General features: G+C 42.9%; 1 protein-coding gene across 1 annotated transcript in view; it reads left to right on the top strand.

The window, feature by feature from the left end:
• Window positions 1-22497, top strand: part of LOC139405206 (protein phosphatase 1 regulatory subunit 12A-like) — a 95881-nt gene that overhangs the window by 37230 nt on the left and 36154 nt on the right. Inside the window, exons 5-12 of the mRNA XM_071147635.1 lie at window positions 143-287; window positions 979-1053; window positions 3666-3751; window positions 4767-4975; window positions 5814-5923; window positions 6159-6392; window positions 17234-17316; window positions 19430-19516. Coding sequence (XP_071003736.1) covers window positions 143-287; window positions 979-1053; window positions 3666-3751; window positions 4767-4975; window positions 5814-5923; window positions 6159-6392; window positions 17234-17316; window positions 19430-19516 — 1029 coding nt within the window. The remainder of the gene's footprint in view (window positions 1-142; window positions 288-978; window positions 1054-3665; window positions 3752-4766; window positions 4976-5813; window positions 5924-6158; window positions 6393-17233; window positions 17317-19429; window positions 19517-22497) is intronic.

The following is a 22497-nucleotide window of genomic DNA, read 5'->3' as shown; positions in this document are numbered from 1 at the left end:
CTCTCTCTCCATCTCTCTCCCTCTCCTGTCTCTCTCTCTCCCTCTCCTGTCTCTCTCTCTCTCCCCTTCCTCTCTCTCTCTCTCCCTCACCCTGTTCATCTCTCTCTCTCCCCCCCCCCCCCCCCCCCCCGCCCCCTCACAGGGTCCTGCTCCAGTGTGGTCTGGATTTGGACAGTGGTGATGTGGATGGCTGGACAGCCCTGCATGCTGCTGCTCACTGGGGACAGCAGGAGGTGTGTTCTCTGCTGGCTGACAACATGTGTGAGATGGCTGCTCTCAACAACGTGGTGAGTGGGAGAAGATACACGCACTCCCTGAATGTACAAAGCATTAAGTACACCCCCCCCCCGCATGCTAATTAGCATGTTCCAATCTGAGAGTAAATACAGCTGCATTTTATTGATCAAAGTCACCTTGTCCGAGAGAGATTTACACGGTTATCGAAAAGTCACACCTACAGGTTTTCCCCTATCAGGATAATGAATGGTAGAAAAACGATTGGAACGAGCGTTTCCCTGTTTGACCGCTAGGTTTTATGGGTATTATGACACCTCCAGTCTGGGGCTGTATTAGTCTCCCTATGTGCCCAGACACGGAGCATCTCAATCACGCTGAGTATGTAACGGCTCATGCAATGTAATCACATCTATACTACATGCTGACTCAGCAGTATTGTTACACAAATGGAACCCTATTCCCTATATAGTGCACTACTTTAGACCAGAACCCTATTCCCTATATAGTGCACTACTTTAGACCAGGGCCCTATAGAACCCTATTCCCTATATAGTGCACTACTTTAGACCAGAGCCCTATAGAACCCTATTCCCTATATAGTGCACTACTTTAGACCAGAGCCCTATATAACCCTATTCCCTATATAGCGCACTACTAAAGTAGTGTATTATCCAGGGAATAGGGTGCCATTTTGGACACTCATAATGTCAATGCACTAAATGATGTGTGTCCTTGTTCCAGGGACAAACCCCTCTAGAGGTAGCAGATGACACCCTAGTGGACACTCTGGAGGAGCTGACAAAGAAACAAAATTCTGTAAGTCTCTGTCGCCGTCCTAATGGCATCCTATGCCCTATAAAGTGCACTACTATTAATATAAAATATATTTTTGGTTTATTTAACACTTTTTTGTTACTACATGATTCCATGTGTGTTATTTCATAGTGTTGATGTCTCCACTATTCTACATTTTATAAAATAGTAAAACTAAAGGGAAACACTTGAATGAGTAGGTGTGTCCAAACTTTCACTGGTACTGTATGTCTTCCTGTATATTTACTCTGTATATGTCTTCCTGTATATTTACTCTGTATATTTCTTCCTGTATATTGACTCTGTATATTTACTCTGTATATGTCTTCCTGTATATTGACTCTGTATATTTACTCTGTATATGTCTTCCTGTATATTGACTCTGTATATTTACTCTGTATATGTCTTCCTGTATATTGACTCTGTATATTTACTCTGTATATGTCTTCCTGTATATTTACTCTGTATATTTACTCTGTATATGTTTTCCTGTATATTTACTCTATATTTACTCTCCCGAAATTATTGCCACCCCTATTACTAGCCTGTTCAACCTCTCTTTCGTGTCGTCTGAGATTCCCAAAGATTGGAAAGCAGCTGCTGTCATCCCCTTCTTCAAAGGGGGGGACACTCTTGACCCAAACTACTACAGACCTATATCTATCCTACCCTGCCTTTCTAAGGTCTTCGAAAGCCAAGTCAACAAACAGATTACCGAACATTTCGAATCCCACCATACCTTCTCCGCTATGCAATCTTGTTTCCGAGCTGGTCATGGGTGCACCTCAGCCACGCTCAAGGTCCTAAACTATATCTTAACTGCCATCGATAAGAAACAATACTGTGCAGCCGTATTCATTGACCTGGCCAAGGCTTTCGACTCTGTCAATCACCACATCCTCTTCGGCAGACTTGACAGCCTTGGTTTCTGAAATGATTGCCTCGCCTGGTTTACCAACTACTTCTCTGATAGAGTTCAGTGTGTCAAATCGGAGGGCCTGTTGTCTGGACCTCTGACAGTCTCTATGGGGGTGCCACGGGGTTCAATTCTTGGACCGACTCTCTTCTCTGTTTACATCAATGATGTCGCTCTTGCTGCTGGTGATTCTCTGATTCACCTCTACGCAGACGACACCGTTCTGTAAACTTCTGGCCCTTCTTTGGACACTGTGTTAACAACCCTCCAGGCAAGCTTCAATGCCATACAACTCTCCTTCCATGGCCTCCAATTGCTCTTAAATACGAGTAAAACTAAATGCATGCTCTTCAACCGATCGCTGCCTGCACCTGCTCGCCTGTCCATCACTACTCTGGACGGCTCTGACTTAGAATATGTGGACAAATACCTAGGTGTCTGGTTAGACTGTAAACTCTCCTTCCAGACTCACATCAAACATCTCCAATCCAAAGTTAAATCTAGAATTGGCTTCCTATTTCGCAACAAAGCATCCTTCACTCATGCTGCCAAACATACCCTTGTAAAACTGACCATCCTACCAATCCTTGACTTCAGCGATGTCATTTACAAAATTGCCTCCAACACTCTACTCAGCAAACTGGATGCAGTCTATCACAGTGCCATCCGTTTTGTCACCAAAGCCCCATATACTACCCACCACTGCGACCTGTACGCTCTTATTGGCTGGCCCTCACTTCATACTCGTCGCCAAACCTACTGGCTCCAGGTCATCTACAAGACCCTGCTAGGTTAAGTCCCCCCTTATCTCAGCTCGCTGGTCACCATAGCAGCACCCACCTGTAGCACGTGCTCCAGCAGGTATATCTCTCTGGTGAACCCCAAAGCCAATTCTTCCTTTGGCCGCCTCTCCTTCCAGTTCTCTGCTGCCAATGACTGGAACGAACTACAAAAATCTCTGAAACTGGAAACACTTATCTCCCCCACTAGCTTTAAGCACCAACTGTCAGAGCAGCTCACAGAATATTTATTTATTTATTTTGCTCCTTTGCACCCCATTATTTTTATTTCTACTTTGCACATTCTTCCACTGCAAATCTACCATTCCAGTGTTTTACTTGCAATATTGTATTTACTTTGCCACCATGGCCTTTTTTTTGCCTTTACCTCCCTTCTCACCTCATTTGCTCACATTGTATATATATACTTGTTTATACTGTATTATTGACTGTATGTTTGTTTTACTCCATGTGTAACTCTGTGTCGTTGTATGTGTCGAACTGCTTTGCTTTATCTTGGCCAGGTCGCAATTGTAAATGAGAACTTGTTCTCAACTTCCCTACTTGGTTAAATAAAGGTGAAAATAAATAAATCAATAAATATTTACTCTGTATATGTCTTCCTCTATATTTACTCTGTATATATCTCTGTATATTTACTCTGTATATGTCTTCCTGTATATTTACTCTGTATATGTCTTCCTGTATATTTACTCTGTATATGTCTTCCTGTATATTTACTCCGTATATGTCTTCCTGTATATTTACTCTGTATATGTCTTCCTGTATATTGACTCTGTATATTTACTCTGTATATGTCTTCCTGTATATTTACTCTGTATATGTCTTCCTGTATATTTACTCTGTATATGTCTTCCTGTATATTTACTCTGTATATGTCTTCCTGTATATCTCTCTAGCTGCGTACAGAAAAAGCCAAGCTGTCCCAGCCTCCTGTCATCGAGACCAGCCCTCCTATCAATATGGCATCGGTTCGACCACGCAAGTCAGTGCCCCAGCATGTCTGTTGTCTGTGCCAGTCTGTTACCCACCTAGGAATCACTGATACAGAACCACAGACGTAGCTTAGTGTGTTACTGATATGAGCCAAGAGAATCAGACACTGTCTTTTACCCACCTGACACCTCTCTACCAATAGAATCACACTCTGTTACCCACCTGACACCTCTCTACCAGTAGAATCACACTGTCTGTTACCCACCTGACACCTCTCTACCAATAGAATCACACTGTCTGTTACCCACCTGACACCTCTCTACCAATAGAATCACACTGTCTGTTACCCACCTGACACCTCTCTACCAATAGAATTAGACACTGTCTGTTACCCACCTGACACCTCTCTACCAGTAGAATCACACTGTCTGTTACCCACCTGACACCTCTCTACCAATAGAATCACACTGTCTGTTACCCACCTTACACCTCTCTACCAATCGAATCACACTGTCTGTTACCCACCTGACACCTCTCTACCAATAGAATCAGACACTGTCTGTTACCCACCTGACACCTCTACCAGTAGAATCAGACGCGGTCTACCCACCTGACACCTCTCTACCAATAGAATCAGACACTGACTGTTACCCACCTGACACCTCTACCAATAGAATCACACTGTCTGTTACCCACCTGACACCTCTCTACCAATAGAATCACACTGTCTGTTACCCACCTGACACCTCTCTACCAATAGAATCACACTGTCTGTTACCCACCTGACACCTCTCTACCAATAGAATCAGACACTGTCTGTTACCCACCTGACACCTCTCTACCAATAGAATCAGACACAGTTGTTATCTACAGTGATGGCCTGGTCATCCAATAGTATTCATATAGTTAAGCTGTCCCTCAGTCTCCCACACAGGATCCAGTTACAGTCCAAATCCTGGTTTTGTTTGTTTTCGTTTACGCACACACACGGATTGTCTTCGCCCTTAGTGATCACCGTCACTGATTGGTTCCTCCATGCCTACCTGTCATCCTCTCCCCTGCAGGACCTCAATCTCTCGTATGAGCAGCCGAGAGAAGATCTGCCTCCACGAGAGGGAGAAGCACCCTCCCCCTGCCCTGACCAGCAGCCCTGCTGAGGATGAGGATGAGGAGGGGGTACAGACTCAGCATGGGACACAGGGACAGGCCCAAGCCTCCAGCAGCTCCAGTTCAGAAGAAGAGGAGGACGAGTCTGAGAGCGATGCAGAATCGGGTGAGCGACTGAGAGAAAATGAAGTTTCCCTGGTGTCAAGTGCATTTCAGTCTAGTCCATTCATGAAGTAACATTTGAGTTTACTGAATTGAAATGGAATGGACCTAAACCCTGTCATGACTGATACCTAAAAGACTGAAACCCAATGTGGAGTTGTTCTATTGTAGGGAATCATGTGGACTTGTTCTATTGTAGGGAATCATGTGGAGTTGTTCTATTGTAGGGAATCATGTGGAGTTCTATTGTAGGGAATCATGTGGAGTTGTTCTATTGTAGGGAATCATGTGGAGTTGTTCTATTGTAGGGAATCATGTGGACTTGTTCTATTGTAGGGAATCATGTGGACTTGTTCTATTGTAGGGAATCATGTGGAGTTGTTCTATTGTAGGGAATCATGTGGAGTTCTATTGTAGGGAATCATGTGGAGTTGTTCTATTGTAGGGAATCATGTGGAGTTGTTCTATTGTAGGGAATCATGTGGACTTGTTCTATTGTAGGGAATCATGTGGAGTTGTTCTATTGTAGGGAATCATGTGGAGTTGTTCTATTGTAGGGAATCATGTGGAGTTGTTCTATTGTAGGGAATCATGTGGAGTTGTTCTATTGTAGGGAATCATGTGGAGTTGTTCTATTGTAGAGAATCATGTGGAGTTGTTCTATTGTAGGGAATCATGTGGACTTGTTCTATTGTAGAGAATCATGTGGACTTGTTCTATTGTAGAGAATCATGTCATTAACTGGCTGATGGTGATTGTTGCAGAGAATCATGTCATTAACTGGCTGATGGTGATTGTTGCAGAGAATCATGTCATTAACTGGCTTATGGTGATTGTTGCAGAGAAAGCCAAAAACCGAGAGATCATCAACAACTTGAACAACAAACGCAACAGCTCCTCCCCCCATGCTACCTCCATGGCAACCAGCACTTCAGGAAACACTGTTAAAAAGGTATGTTTCTGTTGGTGTTTAAACGCCAGAATGCTGGGTAGGGCAGCTATGACTTGGTATCTCCCTGGTGATGGAGTCAGCTACGGCCTGGGGGGGACTCAGATGAACAACCTGTGCACTCTGCTATTGACTATTTAAAGTGATTTGGTAAATTGTCTTTTATTACCTCTGTTGGCAGGTCATTAATCTAAGTTGATTTGATCAGTGAATCGTACATCTCTCTCTCCTTCTGCAGCAGGACCCAGGGAAGCCCCCAGCCCCAGAGGCAGCACCTAGCTCAGCCCCTGGTGCTGCCCCTGGCTCCTGGAGGACCTCTCTTCGTAAAGCAGGCAGCTCCGTGACCCTGGGGCCTTCAGGTACCACCGACCCAAGCCAGGAGTCCAACCGCGGGGCGCCTCAGTCGGGCCTGGGTATGATCCGCTCTGCCTCCAGCCCACGCCTCAGCTCTGACACCAGTACAGACACCAAGGTACTGGAACCAGACCACATTGATGGTAAAAACACACCTTTAAAAGGTACCGGAGCATCACAGGCTGAGAATTATTTGTGACAACTGTTGATTCTTTACAGATACAGTACAGGAGCATCACAGGGTGAATTTGAGTTGTATTCCCTTGATTCGTCCCCTCATTGTATTCCCTTGATTCGTCTCCTCATTGTATTCCCTTGATTCGTCCCCTCATTGTATTCCCTTGATTCGTCTCCTCATTGTATTCCCTTGATTCGTCCCCTCATTGTATTCCCTTGATTCCTCTCCTCATTGTATTTCTTTGATTCCTCTCCTCATTTCCTTCACAAAACAACCTCTAATCTATTTAGAGAAGTACGCAAGGAGAGAGAACACAAGGAATCAAGGAAATACAACTACATCTTAGACTGGACCAACTACATCACTACCTCTAATGCACTACTGTCCTCTTAGACTGGACCATCTACATCACTACTGTCCTCTTAGACTGGACCATCTACATCACTACTGTCCTCTTAGACTGGACCATCTACATCACTACTGTCCTCTTAGACTGGACCATCTACATCACTACTGTCCTCTTAGACTGGACCATCTACATCACTACTGTCCTCTTAGACTGGACCATCTACATCACTACTGTCCTCTTAGACTGGACCATCTACATCACTACTGTCCTCTTAGACTGGACCATCTACATCACTACTGTCCTCTTAGACTGGACCATCTACATCACTACTGTCCTCTTAGACTGGACCATCTACATCACTACTGTCCTCTTAGACTGGACCATCTACATCACTACTGTCCTCTTAGACCGGACCATCTACATCACTACTGTCCTCTTAGACTGGACCATCTACATCACCACCTCTAATACACTACTGACCTCTTAGACTGGACCAACTACATCACTACTGTCCTCTTAGACTGGACCAACGACATCACTACTGTCCTCTTAGACTGGACCATCTACATCACTACTGTCCTCTTAGACTGGACTATCTACATCACTACTGTCCTCTTAGACTGGACCATCTACATCACTACTGTCCTCTTAGACTGGACCATCTACATCACTACTGTCCTCTTAGACTGGACCATCTACATCACCACCTCTAATACACTACTGACCTCTTAGACTGGACCAACTACATCACTACTGTCCTCTTAGACTGGACCATCTACATCACTACTGTCCTCTTAGACTGGACCAACGACATCACTACTGTCCTCTTAGACTGGACCATCTACATCACTACTGTCCTCTTAGACTGGACCAACGACATCACTACTGTCCTCTTAGACTGGACCATCTACATCACTACTGTCCTCTTAGACTGGACCATCTACATCACTACTGTCCTCTTAGACTGTATCATCTACATCACTACTGTCCTCTTAGACTGGACCAACTACATCACTACTGTCCTCTTAGACTGGACCATCTACATCACTACTGTCCTCTTAGACTGGACCATCTACATCACTACTGTCCTCTTAGACTGGACCATCTACATCACTACTGTCCTCTTAGACTGGACCAACTACATCACTACTGTCCTCTTAGACTGGACCATCTACATCACTACTGTCCTCTTAGACTGGACCATCTACATCACTACTGTCCTCTTAGACGTTATGTATTTATAGTCCATCTGGTCAGGGTAATGTTATGTATTTATAGTCCATCTGGTCAGGGTAACGTTATGTATTTATAGTCCATCTGGTCAGGGTAATGTTATGTATTTATAGTTCATCTGGTCAGGGTAAACTAATTGGTAACGTTATGTATTTATAGTCCATCTGGTCAGGGTAATGTTATGTATTTATAGTCCACCTGGTCAGGGTAACGTTATGTATTTATAGTCCATCTGGTCAGGGTAATGTTATGTATTTATAGTCCATCTGGTCAGGGTAATGTTATGTATTTATAGTCCATCTAGTCAGGGTAATGTTATGTATTTATAGTCCATCTGGTCAGGGTAATGTTATGTATTTATAGTCCATCTGGTCAGGGTAATGTTATGTATTTATAGTCCATCTGGTCAGGGTAATGTTATGTATTTATAGTCCATCTGGTCAGGGTAAACTAACTGGTTTATGTATTTATAGTCCATCTGGTCAGGGTAATGTTATGTATTTATAGTCCATCTGGTCAGGGTAACGTTATGTATTTATAGTCCATCTGGTCAGGGTAATGTTATGTATTTATAGTCCATCTGGTCAGGGTAATGTTATGTATTTATAGTCCATCTGGTCAGGGTAACGTTATGTATTTATAGTCCATCTGGTCAGGGTAATGTTATGTATTTATAGTCCATCTGGTCAGGGTAATGTTATGTATTTATAGTCCATCTGGTCAGGGTAATGTTATGTATTTATAGTCCATCTGGTCAGGGTAACGTTATGTATTTATAGTCCATCTGGTCAGGGTAATGTTATGTATTTATAGTCCATCTGGTCAGGGTAATGTTATGTATTTATAGTCCATCTGGTCAGGGTAATGTTATGTATTTATAGTCCATCTGGTCAGGGTAATGTTATGTATTTATAGTCCATCTGGTCAGGGTAATGTTATGTCTTTATAGTCCATCTGGTCAGGGTAATGTTATGTATTTATAGTCCATCTGGCCAGGGTAACGTTATGTATTTATAGTCCATCTGGTCAGGGTAATGTTATGTATTTATAGTCCATCTGGTCAGGGTAATGTTATGTATTTATAGTCCATCTGGTCAGGGTAATGTTATGTATTTATAGTCCATCTGGTCAGGGTAATGTTATGTATTTATAGTCCATCTGGTCAGGGTAAACTAATTGGTAATGTTATGTATTTATAGTCCATCTGGTCAGGGTAACGTTATGTATTTATAGTCCATCTGGTCAGGGTAATGTTATGTATTTATAGTCCATCTGGTCAGGGTAATGTTATGTATTTATAGTCCATCTGGTCAGGGTAATGTTATGTATTTATAGTCCATCTGGTCAGGGCAAACTAATTGGTAACGTTATGTATTTATAGTCCATCTGGTCAGGGTAATGTTATGTATTTATAGTCCATCTGGTCAGGGTAATGTTATGTATTTATAGTCCATCTGGTCAGGGTAACATTATGTATTTATAGTCCATCTGGTCAGGGTAAACTAATTGGTAATGTTATGTATTTATAGTCCATCTGGTCAGGGTAATGTTATGTATTTATAGTCCATCTGGTCAGGGTAACGTTATGTATTTATAGTCCATCTGGTCAGGGTAATGTTATGTATTTATAGTCCATCTGGTCAGGGTAATGTTATGTATTTATAGTCCATCTGGTCAGGGTAATGTTATGTATTTATAGTCCATCTGGTCAGGGTAATGTTATGTATTTATAGTCCATCTGGTCAGGGTAACATTATGTATTTATAGTCCATCTGGTCAGGGTAAACTAATTGGTAATGTTATGTATTTATAGTCCATCTGGTCAGGGTAATGTTATGTATTTATAGTCCATCTGGTCAGGGTAATGTTATGTATTTATAGTCCATCTGGTCAGGGTAATGTTATGTATTTATAGTCCATCTGGTCAGGGTAACGTTATGTATTTATAGTCCATCTGGTCAGGGTAACATTATGTATTTATAGTCCATCTGGTCAGGGTAAACTAATTGGTAATGTTATGTATTTATAGTCCATCTGGTCAGGGTAATGTTATGTATTTATAGTCCATCTGGTCAGGGTAACGTTATGTATTTATAGTCCATCTGGTCAGGGTAATGTTATGTATTTATAGTCCATCTGGTCAGGGTAACGTTATGTATTTATAGTCCATCTGGTCAGGGTAATGTTATGTATTTATAGTCCATCTGGTCAGGGTAATGTTATGTATTTATAGTCCATCTGGTCAGCGTAATGTTATGTATTTATAGTCCATCTGGTCAGGGTAAACTAATTGGTAACGTTATGTATTTATAGTCCATCTGGTCAGGGTAATGTTATGTATTTATAGTCCACCTGGTCAGGGTTAACTAATTGGTAATGTTATGTATTTATAGTCCATCTGGTCAGGGTAACGTTATGTATTTATAGTCCATCTGGTCAGGGTAATGTTATGTATTTATAGTCCATCTGGTCAGGGTAACATTATGTATTTATAGTCCATCTGGTCAGGGTAAACTAATTGGTAATGTTATGTATTTATAGTCCATCTGGTCAGGGTAATGTTATGTATTTATAGTCCATCTGGTCAGGGTAATGTTATGTATTTATAGTCCATCTGGTCAGGGTAACGTTATGTATTTATATTCCATCTGGTCAGGGTAACGTTATGTATTTATAGTCCATCTGGTCAGGGTAATGTTATGTATTTATAGTCCATCTGGTCAGGGTAACGTTATGTATTTATAGTCCATCTGGTCAGGGTAATGTTATGTATTTATAGTCCATCTGGTCAGGGTAATGTTATGTATTTATAGTCCATCTGGTCAGGGTAACGTTATGTATTTATAGTCCATCTGGTCAGGGTAACGTTATGTATTTATAGTCCGTCTGGTCAGGGTAATGTTATGTATTTATAGTCCATCTGGTCAGGGTAACGTTATGTATTTATAGTCCATCTGGTCAGGGTAATGTTATGTATTTATAGTCCATCTGGTCAGGGTAATGTTATGTATTTATAGTCCATCTGGTCAGGGTAACGTTATGTATTTATAGTCCATCTGGTCAGGGTAATGTTGTGTATTTATAGTCCATCTGGTCAGGGTAACGTTATGTATTTATAGTCCATCTGGTCAGGGTAATGTTATGTATTTATAGTCCATCTGGTCAGGGTAATGTTATGTATTTATAGTCCATCTGGTCAGGGTAAACTAATTGGTAATGTTATGTATTTATAGTCCATCTGGTCAGGCTAACGTTATGTATTTATAGTCCATCTGGTCAGGGTAATGTTATGTATTTATAGTCCATCTGGTCAGGGTAATGTTATGCATTTATAGTCCATCTGGTCAGGGTAATGTTATGTATTTATAGTCCATCTGGTCAGGGTAAACTAATTGGTAACGTTATGTATTTATAGTCCATCTGGTCAGGGTAATGTTATGTATTTATAGTCCATCTGGTCAGGGTAATGTTATGTATTTATAGTCCATCTGGTCAGGGTAACATTATGTATTTATAGTCCATCTGGTCAGGGTAAACTAATTGGTAATGTTATGTATTTATAGTCCATCTGGTCAGGGTAATGTTATGTATTTATAGTCCATCTGGTCAGGGTAACGTTATGTATTTATAGTCCATCTGGTCAGGGTAATGTTATGTATTTATAGTCCATCTGGTCAGGGTAATGTTATGTATTTATAGTCCATCTGGTCAGGGTAATGTTATGTATTTATAGTCCATCTGGTCAGGGTAATGTTATGTATTTATAGTCCATCTGGTCAGGGTAATGTTATGTATTTATAGTCCATCTGGTCAGGGTAATGTTATGTATTAATAGTCCATCTGGTCAGGGTAATGTTATGTATTTATAGTCCATCTGGTCAGGGTAACGTTATGTATTTATAGTCCATCTGGTCAGGGTAACATTATGTATTTATAGTCCATCTGGTCAGGGTAAACTAATTGGTAATGTTATGTATTTATAGTCCATCTGGTCAGGGTAATGTTATGTATTTATAGTCCATCTGGTCAGGGTAATGTTATGTATTTATAGTCCATCTGGTCAGGGTAACGTTATGTATTTATAGTCCATCTGGTCAGGGTAACGTTATGTATTTATAGTCCATCTGGTCAGGGTAATGTTATGTATTTATAGTCCATCTGGTCAGGGTAACGTTATGTATTTATAGTCCATCTGGTCAGGGTAATGTTATGTATTTATAGTCCATCTGGTCAGGGTAATGTTATGTATTTATAGTCCATCTGGTCAGGGTAATGTTATGTATTTATAGTCCATCTGGTCAGGGTAAACTAATTGGTAACGTTATGTATTTATAGTCCATCTGGTCAGGGTAATGTTATGTATTTATAGTCCACCTGGTCAGGGTAAACTAATTGGTAATGTTATGTATTTATAGTCCATCTGGTCAGGGTAACGTTATGTATTTATAGTCCATCTGGTCAGGGTAATGTTATGTATTTATAGTCCATCTGGGCAGGGTAATGTTATGTATTTATAGTCCATCTGGTCAGGGTAATGTTATGTATTTATAGTCCATCTGGTCAGGGTAATGTTATGTATTTATAGTCCATCTGGTCAGGGTAAACTAATTGGTAACGTTATGTATTTATAGTCCATCTGGTCAGGGTAATGTTATGTATTTATAGTCCATCTGGTCAGGGTAATGTTATGTATTTATAGTCCATCTGGTCAGGGTAATGTTATGTATTTATAGTCCATCTGGTCAGGGTAATGTTATGTATTTATAGTCCATCTGGTCAGGGTAATGTTATGTATTTATAGTCCATCTGGTCAGGGTAATGTTATGTATTTATAGTCCATCTGGTCAGGGTAATGTTATGTATTTCTAGTCCATCTGGTCAGGGTAATGTTATGTATTTATAGTCCATCTGGTCAGGGTAATGTTATGTATTTATAGTCCATCTGGTCAGGGTAATGTTATGTATTTATAGTCCATCTGGTCAGGGTAATGTTATGTATTTATAGTCCATCTGGTCAGGGTAAACTAATTGGTAATGTTATGTATTTATAGTCCATCTGGTCAGGGTAACGTTATGTATTTATAGTCCATCTGGTCAGGGTAACGTTATGTATTTATAGTCCATCTGGTCAGGGTAATGTTATGTATTTATAGTCCATCTGGTCAGGGTAACGTTATGTATTTATAGTCCATCTGGTCAGGGTAATGTTATGTATTTCTAGTCCATCTGGGCAGGGTAATGTTATGTATTTATAGTCCATCTGGTCAGGGTAATGTTATGTATTTATAGTCCATCTGGTCAGGGTAATGTTATGTATTTATAGTCCATCTGGTCAGGGTAAACTAATTGGTAACGTTATGTATTTATAGTCCATCTGGTCAGGGTAATGTTATGTATTTATAGTCCATCTGGTCAGGGTAATGTTATGTATTTATAGTCCATCTGGTCAGGGTAACGTTATGTATTTATAGTCCATCTGGTCAGGGTAATGTTATGTATTTATAGTCCATCTGGTCAGGGTAATGTTATATATTTATAGTCCATCTGGTCAGGGTAATGTTATGTATTTATAGTCCATCTGGTCAGGGTAACGTTATGTATTTATAGTCCATCTGGTCAGGGTAATGTTATATATTTATAGTCCATCTGGTCAGGGTAATGTTATGTATTTATAGTCCATCTGGTCAGGGTAATGTTATGTATTTATAGTCCATCTGGTCAGGGTAATGTTATGTATTTATAGTCCATCTGGTCAGGGTAACGTTATGTATTTATAGTCCATCTGGTCAGGGTAATGTTATGTATTTATAGTCCATCTGGTCAGGGTAATGTTATGTATTTATAGTCCATCTGGTCAGGGTAATGTTATGTATTTATAGTCCATCTGGTCAGGGTAATGTTATGCATTTATAGTCCATCTGGTCAGGGTAATGTTATGTATTTATAGTCCATCTGGTCAGGGTAAACTAATTGGTAACGTTATGTATTTATAGTCCATCTGGTCAGGGTAATGTTATGTATTTATAGTCCATCTGGTCAGGGTAATGTTATGTATTTATAGTCCATCTGGTCAGGGTAACATTATGTATTTATAGTCCATCTGGTCAGGGTAAACTAATTGGTAATGTTATGTATTTATAGTCCATCTGGTCAGGGTAATGTTATGTATTTATAGTCCATCTGGTCAGGGTAACGTTATGTATTTATAGTCCATCTGGTCAGGGTAATGTTATGTATTTATAGTCCATCTGGTCAGGGTAATGTTATGTATTTATAGTCCATCTGGTCAGGGTAACGTTATGTATTTATAGTCCATCTGGTCAGGGTAACGTTATGTATTTATAGTCCATCTGGTCAGGGTAATGTTATGTATTTATAGTCCATCTGGTCAGGGTAATGTTATGTATTTATAGTCCATCTGGTCAGGGTAACGTTATGTATTTATAGTCCATCTGGTCAGGGTAATGTTATGTATTTATAGTCCATCTGGTCAGGGTAATGTTATGTATTTATAGTCCATCTGGTCAGGGTAATGTTATGTATTTATAGTCCATCTGGTCAGGGTAACGTTATGTATTTATAGTCCATCTGGTCAGGGTAATGTTATGTATTTATAGTCCATCTGGTCAGGGTAATGTTATGTATTTATAGTCCATCTGGTCAGGGTAATGTTATGTATTTATAGTCCATCTGGTCAGGGTAATGTTATGTATTTATAGTCCATCTGGTCAGGGTAATGTTATGTATTAATAGTCCATCTGGTCAGGGTAATGTTATGTATTTATAGTCCATCTGGTCAGGGTAACGTTATGTATTTATAGTCCATCTGGTCAGGGTAACATTATGTATTTATAGTCCATCTGGTCAGGGTAAACTAATTGGTAATGTTATGTATTTATAGTCCATCTGGTCAGGGTAATGTTATGTATTTATAGTCCATCTGGTCAGGGTAATGTTATGTATTTATAGTCCATCTGGTCAGGGTAACGTTATGTATTTATAGTCCATCTGGTCAGGGTAACGTTATGTATTTATAGTCCATCTGGTCAGGGTAATGTTATGTATTTATAGTCCATCTGGTCAGGGTAACGTTATGTATTTATAGTCCATCTGGTCAGGGTAATGTTATGTATTTATAGTCCATCTGGTCAGGGTAATGTTATGTATTTATAGTCCATCTGGTCAGGGTAATGTTATGTATTTATAGTCCATCTGGTCAGGGTAAACTAATTGGTAACGTTATGTATTTATAGTCCATCTGGTCAGGGTAATGTTATGTATTTATAGTCCACCTGGTCAGGGTAAACTAATTGGTAATGTTATGTATTTATAGTCCATCTGGTCAGGGTAACGTTATGTATTTATAGTCCATCTGGTCAGGGTAATGTTATGTATTTATAGTCCATCTGGGCAGGGTAATGTTATGTATTTATAGTCCATCTGGTCAGGGTAATGTTATGTATTTATAGTCCATCTGGTCAGGGTAATGTTATGTATTTATAGTCCATCTGGTCAGGGTAAACTAATTGGTAACGTTATGTATTTATAGTCCATCTGGTCAGGGTAATGTTATGTATTTATAGTCCATCTGGTCAGGGTAATGTTATGTATTTATAGTCCATCTGGTCAGGGTAATGTTATGTATTTATAGTCCATCTGGTCAGGGTAATGTTATGTATTTATAGTCCATCTGGTCAGGGTAATGTTATGTATTTATAGTCCATCTGGTCAGGGTAATGTTATGTATTTATAGTCCATCTGGTCAGGGTAATGTTATGTATTTCTAGTCCATCTGGTCAGGGTAATGTTATGTATTTATAGTCCATCTGGTCAGGGTAATGTTATGTATTTATAGTCCATCTGGTCAGGGTAATGTTATGTATTTATAGTCCATCTGGTCAGGGTAATGTTATGTATTTATAGTCCATCTGGTCAGGGTAAACTAATTGGTAATGTTATGTATTTATAGTCCATCTGGTCAGGGTAACGTTATGTATTTATAGTCCATCTGGTCAGGGTAACGTTATGTATTTATAGTCCATCTGGTCAGGGTAATGTTATGTATTTATAGTCCATCTGGTCAGGGTAACGTTATGTATTTATAGTCCATCTGGTCAGGGTAATGTTATGTATTTCTAGTCCATCTGGGCAGGGTAATGTTATGTATTTATAGTCCATCTGGTCAGGGTAATGTTATGTATTTATAGTCCATCTGGTCAGGGTAATGTTATGTATTTATAGTCCATCTGGTCAGGGTAAACTAATTGGTAACGTTATGTATTTATAGTCCATCTGGTCAGGGTAATGTTATGTATTTATAGTCCATCTGGTCAGGGTAATGTTATGTATTTATAGTCCATCTGGTCAGGGTAACGTTATGTATTTATAGTCCATCTGGTCAGGGTAATGTTATGTATTTATAGTCCATCTGGTCAGGGTAATGTTATATATTTATAGTCCATCTGGTCAGGGTAATGTTATGTATTTATAGTCCATCTGGTCAGGGTAACGTTATGTATTTATAGTCCATCTGGTCAGGGTAATGTTATATATTTATAGTCCATCTGGTCAGGGTAATGTTATGTATTTATAGTCCATCTGGTCAGGGTAATGTTATGTATTTATAGTCCATCTGGTCAGGGTAATGTTATGTATTTATAGTCCATCTGGTCAGGGTAACGTTATGTATTTATAGTCCATCTGGTCAGGGTAATGTTATGTATTTATAGTCCATCTGGTCAGGGTAATGTTATGTATTTATAGTCCATCTGGTCAGGGTAATGTTATGTATTTATAGTCCATCTGGTCAGGGTAACGTTATGTATTTATAGTCCATCTGGTCAGGGTAACGTTATGTATTTATAGTCCATCTGGTCAGGGTAATGTTATGTATTTATAGTCCATCTGGTCAGGGTAATGTTATGTATTTATAGTCCATCTGGTCAGGGTAACGTTATGTATTTATAGTCCATCTGGTCAGGGTAATGTTATGTATTTATAGTCCATCTGGTCAAGGTAATGTTATGTATTTATAGTCCATCTGGTCAGGGTAAACTAATTGGTAACGTTATGTATTTATAGTCCATCTGGTCAGGGTAAACTAATTGAGTTTGACACCCCTGATCTAGTTAGTAGTGATATGTTTGAAACTATTCATAGCTAGATATTGATAGATCATCAAACGTCCTTGTACTTTCAGGAACCCAGGACTGCCAGAGTGAACCCCAGTCCAACCAGACGTCTCTTCAGTATACCAGACACCAACCCAGACAGCACTAGCAGGTTTGTGAACCCCAGTCCAACCAGACGTCTCTTCAGTATACCAGACACCAACCCAGACAGCACTAGCAGGTTTGTGAACCCCAGATCAACCAGACGTGTCTTCAGTATACCAGACAGCAACCCAGACAGCACTAGCAGGTTTGTGAACCCCAGTCCAACCAGACGTCTCTTCAGTATACCAGACAGCAACCCAGACAGCACTAGCAGGTTTGTGAACCCCAGTCCAACCAGACGTCTCTTCAGTATACCAGACACCAACCCAGACAGCACTAGCAGGTTTGTGAACCCCAGTCCAACCAGACGTCTCTTCAGTATACCAGACACCAACCCAGACAGCACTAGCAGGTTTGTGAACCCCAGTCCAACCAGACGTCTCTTCAGTATACCAGACAGCAACCCAGACAGCACTAGCAGGTTTGTGAACCCCATTCCAACCAGACGTCTCTTCAGTATACCAGACACCAACCCAGACAGCACTAGCAGGTTTGTGAACCCCAGTCCAACCAGACGTCTCTTCAGTATACCAGACACCAACCCAGACAGCACTAGCAGGTTTGTGAACCCCAGTCCAACCAGACGTCTCTTCAGTATACCAGACACCAACCCAGACAGCACTAGCAGGTTTGTGAACCCCAGTCCAACCAGACGTGTCTTCAGTATACCAGACAGCAACCCAGACAGCACTAGCAGGTTTGTGAACCCCAGTCCAACCAGACGTCTCTTCAGTATACCAGACACCAACCCAGACAGCACTAGCAGGTTTGTGAACCCCAGTCCAACCAGACGTGTCTTCAGTATACCAGACACCAACCCAGACAGCACTAGCAGGTTTGTGAACCCCAGTCCAACCAGACGTCTCTTCAGTATACCAGACACCAACCCAGACAGCACTAGCAGGTTTGTGAACCCCAGTCCAACCAGACTTGTCTTCAGTATACCAGACACCAACCCAGACAGCACTAGCAGGTTTGTGAACCCCAGTCCAACCAGACGTCTCTTCAGTATACCAGACACCAACCCAGACAGCACTAGCAGGTTTGTGAACCCCAGTCCAACCAGACGTCTCTTCAGTATACCAGACAGCAACCCAGACAGCACTAGCAGGTTTGTGAACCCCAGTCCAACCAGACGTCTCTTCAGTATACCAGACACCAACCCAGACAGCACTAGCAGGTTTGTGAACCCCAGTCCAACCAGACGTCTCTTCAGTATACCAGACAGCAACCCAGACAGCACTAGCAGGTTTGTGAACCCCAGTCCAACCAGACGTCTCTTCAGTATACCAGACAGCAACCCAGACAGCACTAGCAGGTTTGTGAACCCCATTCCAACCAGACGTCTCTTCAGTATACCAGACACCAACCCAGACAGCACTAGCAGGTTTGTGAACCCCAGTCCAACCAGACGTCTCTTCAGTATACCAGACAGCAACCCAGACAGCACTAGCTGGTGGGCTCAGCTTGCCTCACATGATGCTGTCACGTACCACAGTATGGAATGGAAGTGAAAGGCTGCTCATCGGCTTCACTGTGTGTGTGTGGCTGAGTGCGTTTGTGAGAATAGCTAAACAGGTTTTGAGCTTCACTGCATCACCCTTCTCTCCCTCTCTCTCAGCTGGTTGAGTTGTAGCGCCTCTTACACCCCTCCTCCTCTCTCCCTCTCTCTCAGCTGGTTGAGTTGTAGCGCCTCTTACACCCCTCCTCCTCTCTCCCTCTCTCTCAGCTGGTTGAGTTGTAGCACCTCTTACACCCCTCCTCCTCTCTCCCTCTCTCCCAGCTGGTTGAGTCGTAGCGCCTCTTACACCCCTCCTCCTCTCTCTTCTCTCCCTCTCTCCCAGCTGGTTGAGTCGTAGCGCCTCTTACACCCCTCCTCCTCTCTCTCCTCTCCCTCTCTCTCAGCTGGCTGAGTCGTAGCGCCTCTTACACCTCTCTCCCTCTCTCTCAGCTGGCTGAGTCGTAGCGCCTCTTACACCCCTCCTCCTCTCTCCCTCTCTCTCAGCTGGCTGAGTCGTAGCGCCTCTTACACCCCTCCTCCTCTCTCTTCTCTCCCTCTCTCTCAGCTGGCTGAGTCGTAGCGCCTCTTACACCCCTCCTCCTCTCTCCCTCTCTCTCAGCTGGCTGAGTCGTAGCGCCTCTTACACCCGCCGCCTCAATAGCACAGGATGTGATCTCAGTAGCTCCACCCCCTCCTTGCCTCTCAGGTATGTCCTACAGCCTTGGTTCCGTCCGTCGGTGTGTCTTCCCACTCTTGGGGCTTCTGGTTGAAGTGTGAATTTCCCGTTCTGTGGTGTTTGTGTGTTCAGTATTGTCGCTGGATGTCTCCTGAATATTATGTTCATTCAGCCTTTCTTTAACCAGGTTCAGACAGGAAACTCCGCTTGGTTGGTTGAACCATTTGTTAGATAAGATACACGCAGTACGTCAGAACGTGGCCTGTAGACTCTGCTCTCTCGCTGCCAGAACATGCATCGCGTTAAGATGATAGTAAATCCAGCCAGAGAACAAGGTACTCTGTACCAACTTCCTGCAGGACGGAAAACCAGAACCTAACAGGAAGGTGGCAAAGCAGAAAACAGACATGTATGTTAGAGCAATACAGGATACACCAGGACATAGCCAGGATACACCAGGGACATAGCCAGGATACACCAGGGACATAGCCAGGATACACCAGGATACACCAGGACACACCAGGGACATAGCCAGGATACACCAGGATACACCAGGACATAGCCAGGATACACCAGGGACATAGCCAGGATACACCAGGACATGGTCAGGATACACCAGGGACATAGCCAGGATACACCAGGATACACCAGGGACATAGCCAGGATACACCAGGACATAGCCAGGATACACCAGGATACACCAGGACATAGCCAGGATGCACCAGGACACACCAGGACATAGCCAGGATACACCAGGACATAGCCAGGATACACCAGGACATAGCCAGGATACACCAGGACATAGCCAGGATACACCAGGACATAGCCAGGATACACCAGGACATAGCCAGGATACACCAGGACATAGCCAGGATACACCAGGACATAGTCAGGATACACCAGGACATAGTCAGGATACACCAGGACATAGCCAGGATACACCAGGACATAGCCAGGATACACCAGGACATAGCCAGGATACACCAGGACATAGCCAGGATACACCAGGACATAGCCAGGATACACCAGGACATAGTCAGGATACACCAGGACATAGCCAGGATACACCAGGATCCACCAGGGACATAGCCAGGATACACCAGGACATAGCCAGGATACACCAGGATACACCAGGGACATAGCCAGGATACACCAGGACATAGCCAGGATACACCAGGACATAGCCAGGGACATAGCCAGGATACACCAGGGACATAGCCAGGATACACCAGGGCATAGCCAGGATATACCAGGGACATAGCCAGGATACACCAGGATACACCAGGACATAGCCAGGATACACCAGGACACACCAGGATACACCAGGACACACCAGGGACATAGCCAGGATACACCAGGACATAGCCAGGATATACCAGGGCATCGCCAGGATACACCAGGGAGAGAGCCAGGATACACCAGGACATAGCCAGGATACACCAGGACATAGCCAGGATACACTAGGGACATAGCCAGGGTACACCAGGATACACCAGGGACATAGCCAGGATACACCAGGATACACCAGGGACATAGCCAGGATACACCAGGGACATAGCCAGGATACACCAGGACATAGCCAGGATACACCAGGGACATAGCAGGATATACCAGGGACATAGCCAGGATACACCAGGACATAGCCAGGATACACCAGGACATAGCCAGGATACACCAGGATACACCAGAGACATAGCCAGGATACACCAGGACATAGCCAGGATACACCAGGGACATAGCCAGGATACACCAGGACATAGCCAGGATACACCAGGACATAGCCAGGATACACCAGGATACACCAGGGACATAGCCAGGATACACCAGGGACATAGCCAGGATACACCAGGGACATAGCCAGGATACAACAGGATACACCAGGGACATAGCCAGGATACACCAGGACATAGCCAGGATACACCAGGATACACCAGGGACATAGCCAGGATACACCAGGGACATAGCCAGGATACACCAGGACATAGCCAGGACATAGCCAGGATACACCAGGGACATAGCCAGGATACACCAGGACATGGTCAGGATACACCAGGGACATAGCCAGGATACACCAGGATACACCAGGGACATAGCCAGGATACACCAGGACATAGCCAGGATACACCAGGATACACCAGGACATAGCCAGGATGCACCAGGACACACCAGGACATAGCCAGGATACACCAGGACATAGTCAGGATACACCAGGACATAGCCAGGATACACCAGGACATAGCCAGGATACACCAGGACATAGCCAGGATACACCAGGACATAGCCAGGATACACCAGGACATAGTCAGGATACACCAGGGACATAGCCAGGATACACCAGGACATAGTCAGGATACACCAGGACATAGTCAGGATACACCAGGACATAGCCAGGATACACCAGGATACACCAGGACATAGCCAGGATACACCAGGACATAGCCAGGATACACCAGGATCCACCAGGGACATAGCCAGGATACACCAGGACATAGCCAGGATACACCAGGGACATAGCCAGGATACACCAGGACATAGCCAGGATACACCAGGACGTAGCCAGGGACATAGCCAGGATACACCAGGGACATAGCCAGGATACACCAGGGCATAGCCAGGATATACCAGGGACATAGCCAGGATACACCAGGATACACCAGGGACATAGCCAGGATACACCAGGACATAGCCAGGATACACCAGGATACACCAGGGACATAGCCAGGATACACCAGGACACACCAGGATACACCAGGACATAGCCAGGATACACCAGGACATAGCCAGGGACATAGCCAGGATACACCAGGGACATAGCCAGGATACACCAGGGCATAGCCAGGATATACCAGGGACATAGCCAGGATACACCAGGATACACCAGGACATAGCCAGGATACACCAGGACACACCAGGATACACCAGGACACACCAGGGACATAGCCAGGATACACCAGGACATAGCCAGGATATACCAGGGCATCGCCAGGATACACCAGGGAGAGAGCCAGGAT

The sequence above is a fragment of the Oncorhynchus clarkii genome, unplaced genomic scaffold (assembly GCF_045791955.1).
Source record: "Oncorhynchus clarkii lewisi isolate Uvic-CL-2024 unplaced genomic scaffold, UVic_Ocla_1.0 unplaced_contig_13062_pilon_pilon, whole genome shotgun sequence".
In the NCBI taxonomy this organism is placed as follows: Eukaryota; Metazoa; Chordata; class Actinopteri; order Salmoniformes; family Salmonidae; genus Oncorhynchus; species Oncorhynchus clarkii.
This window is presented reverse-complemented; position numbering and strand designations above follow the sequence as displayed.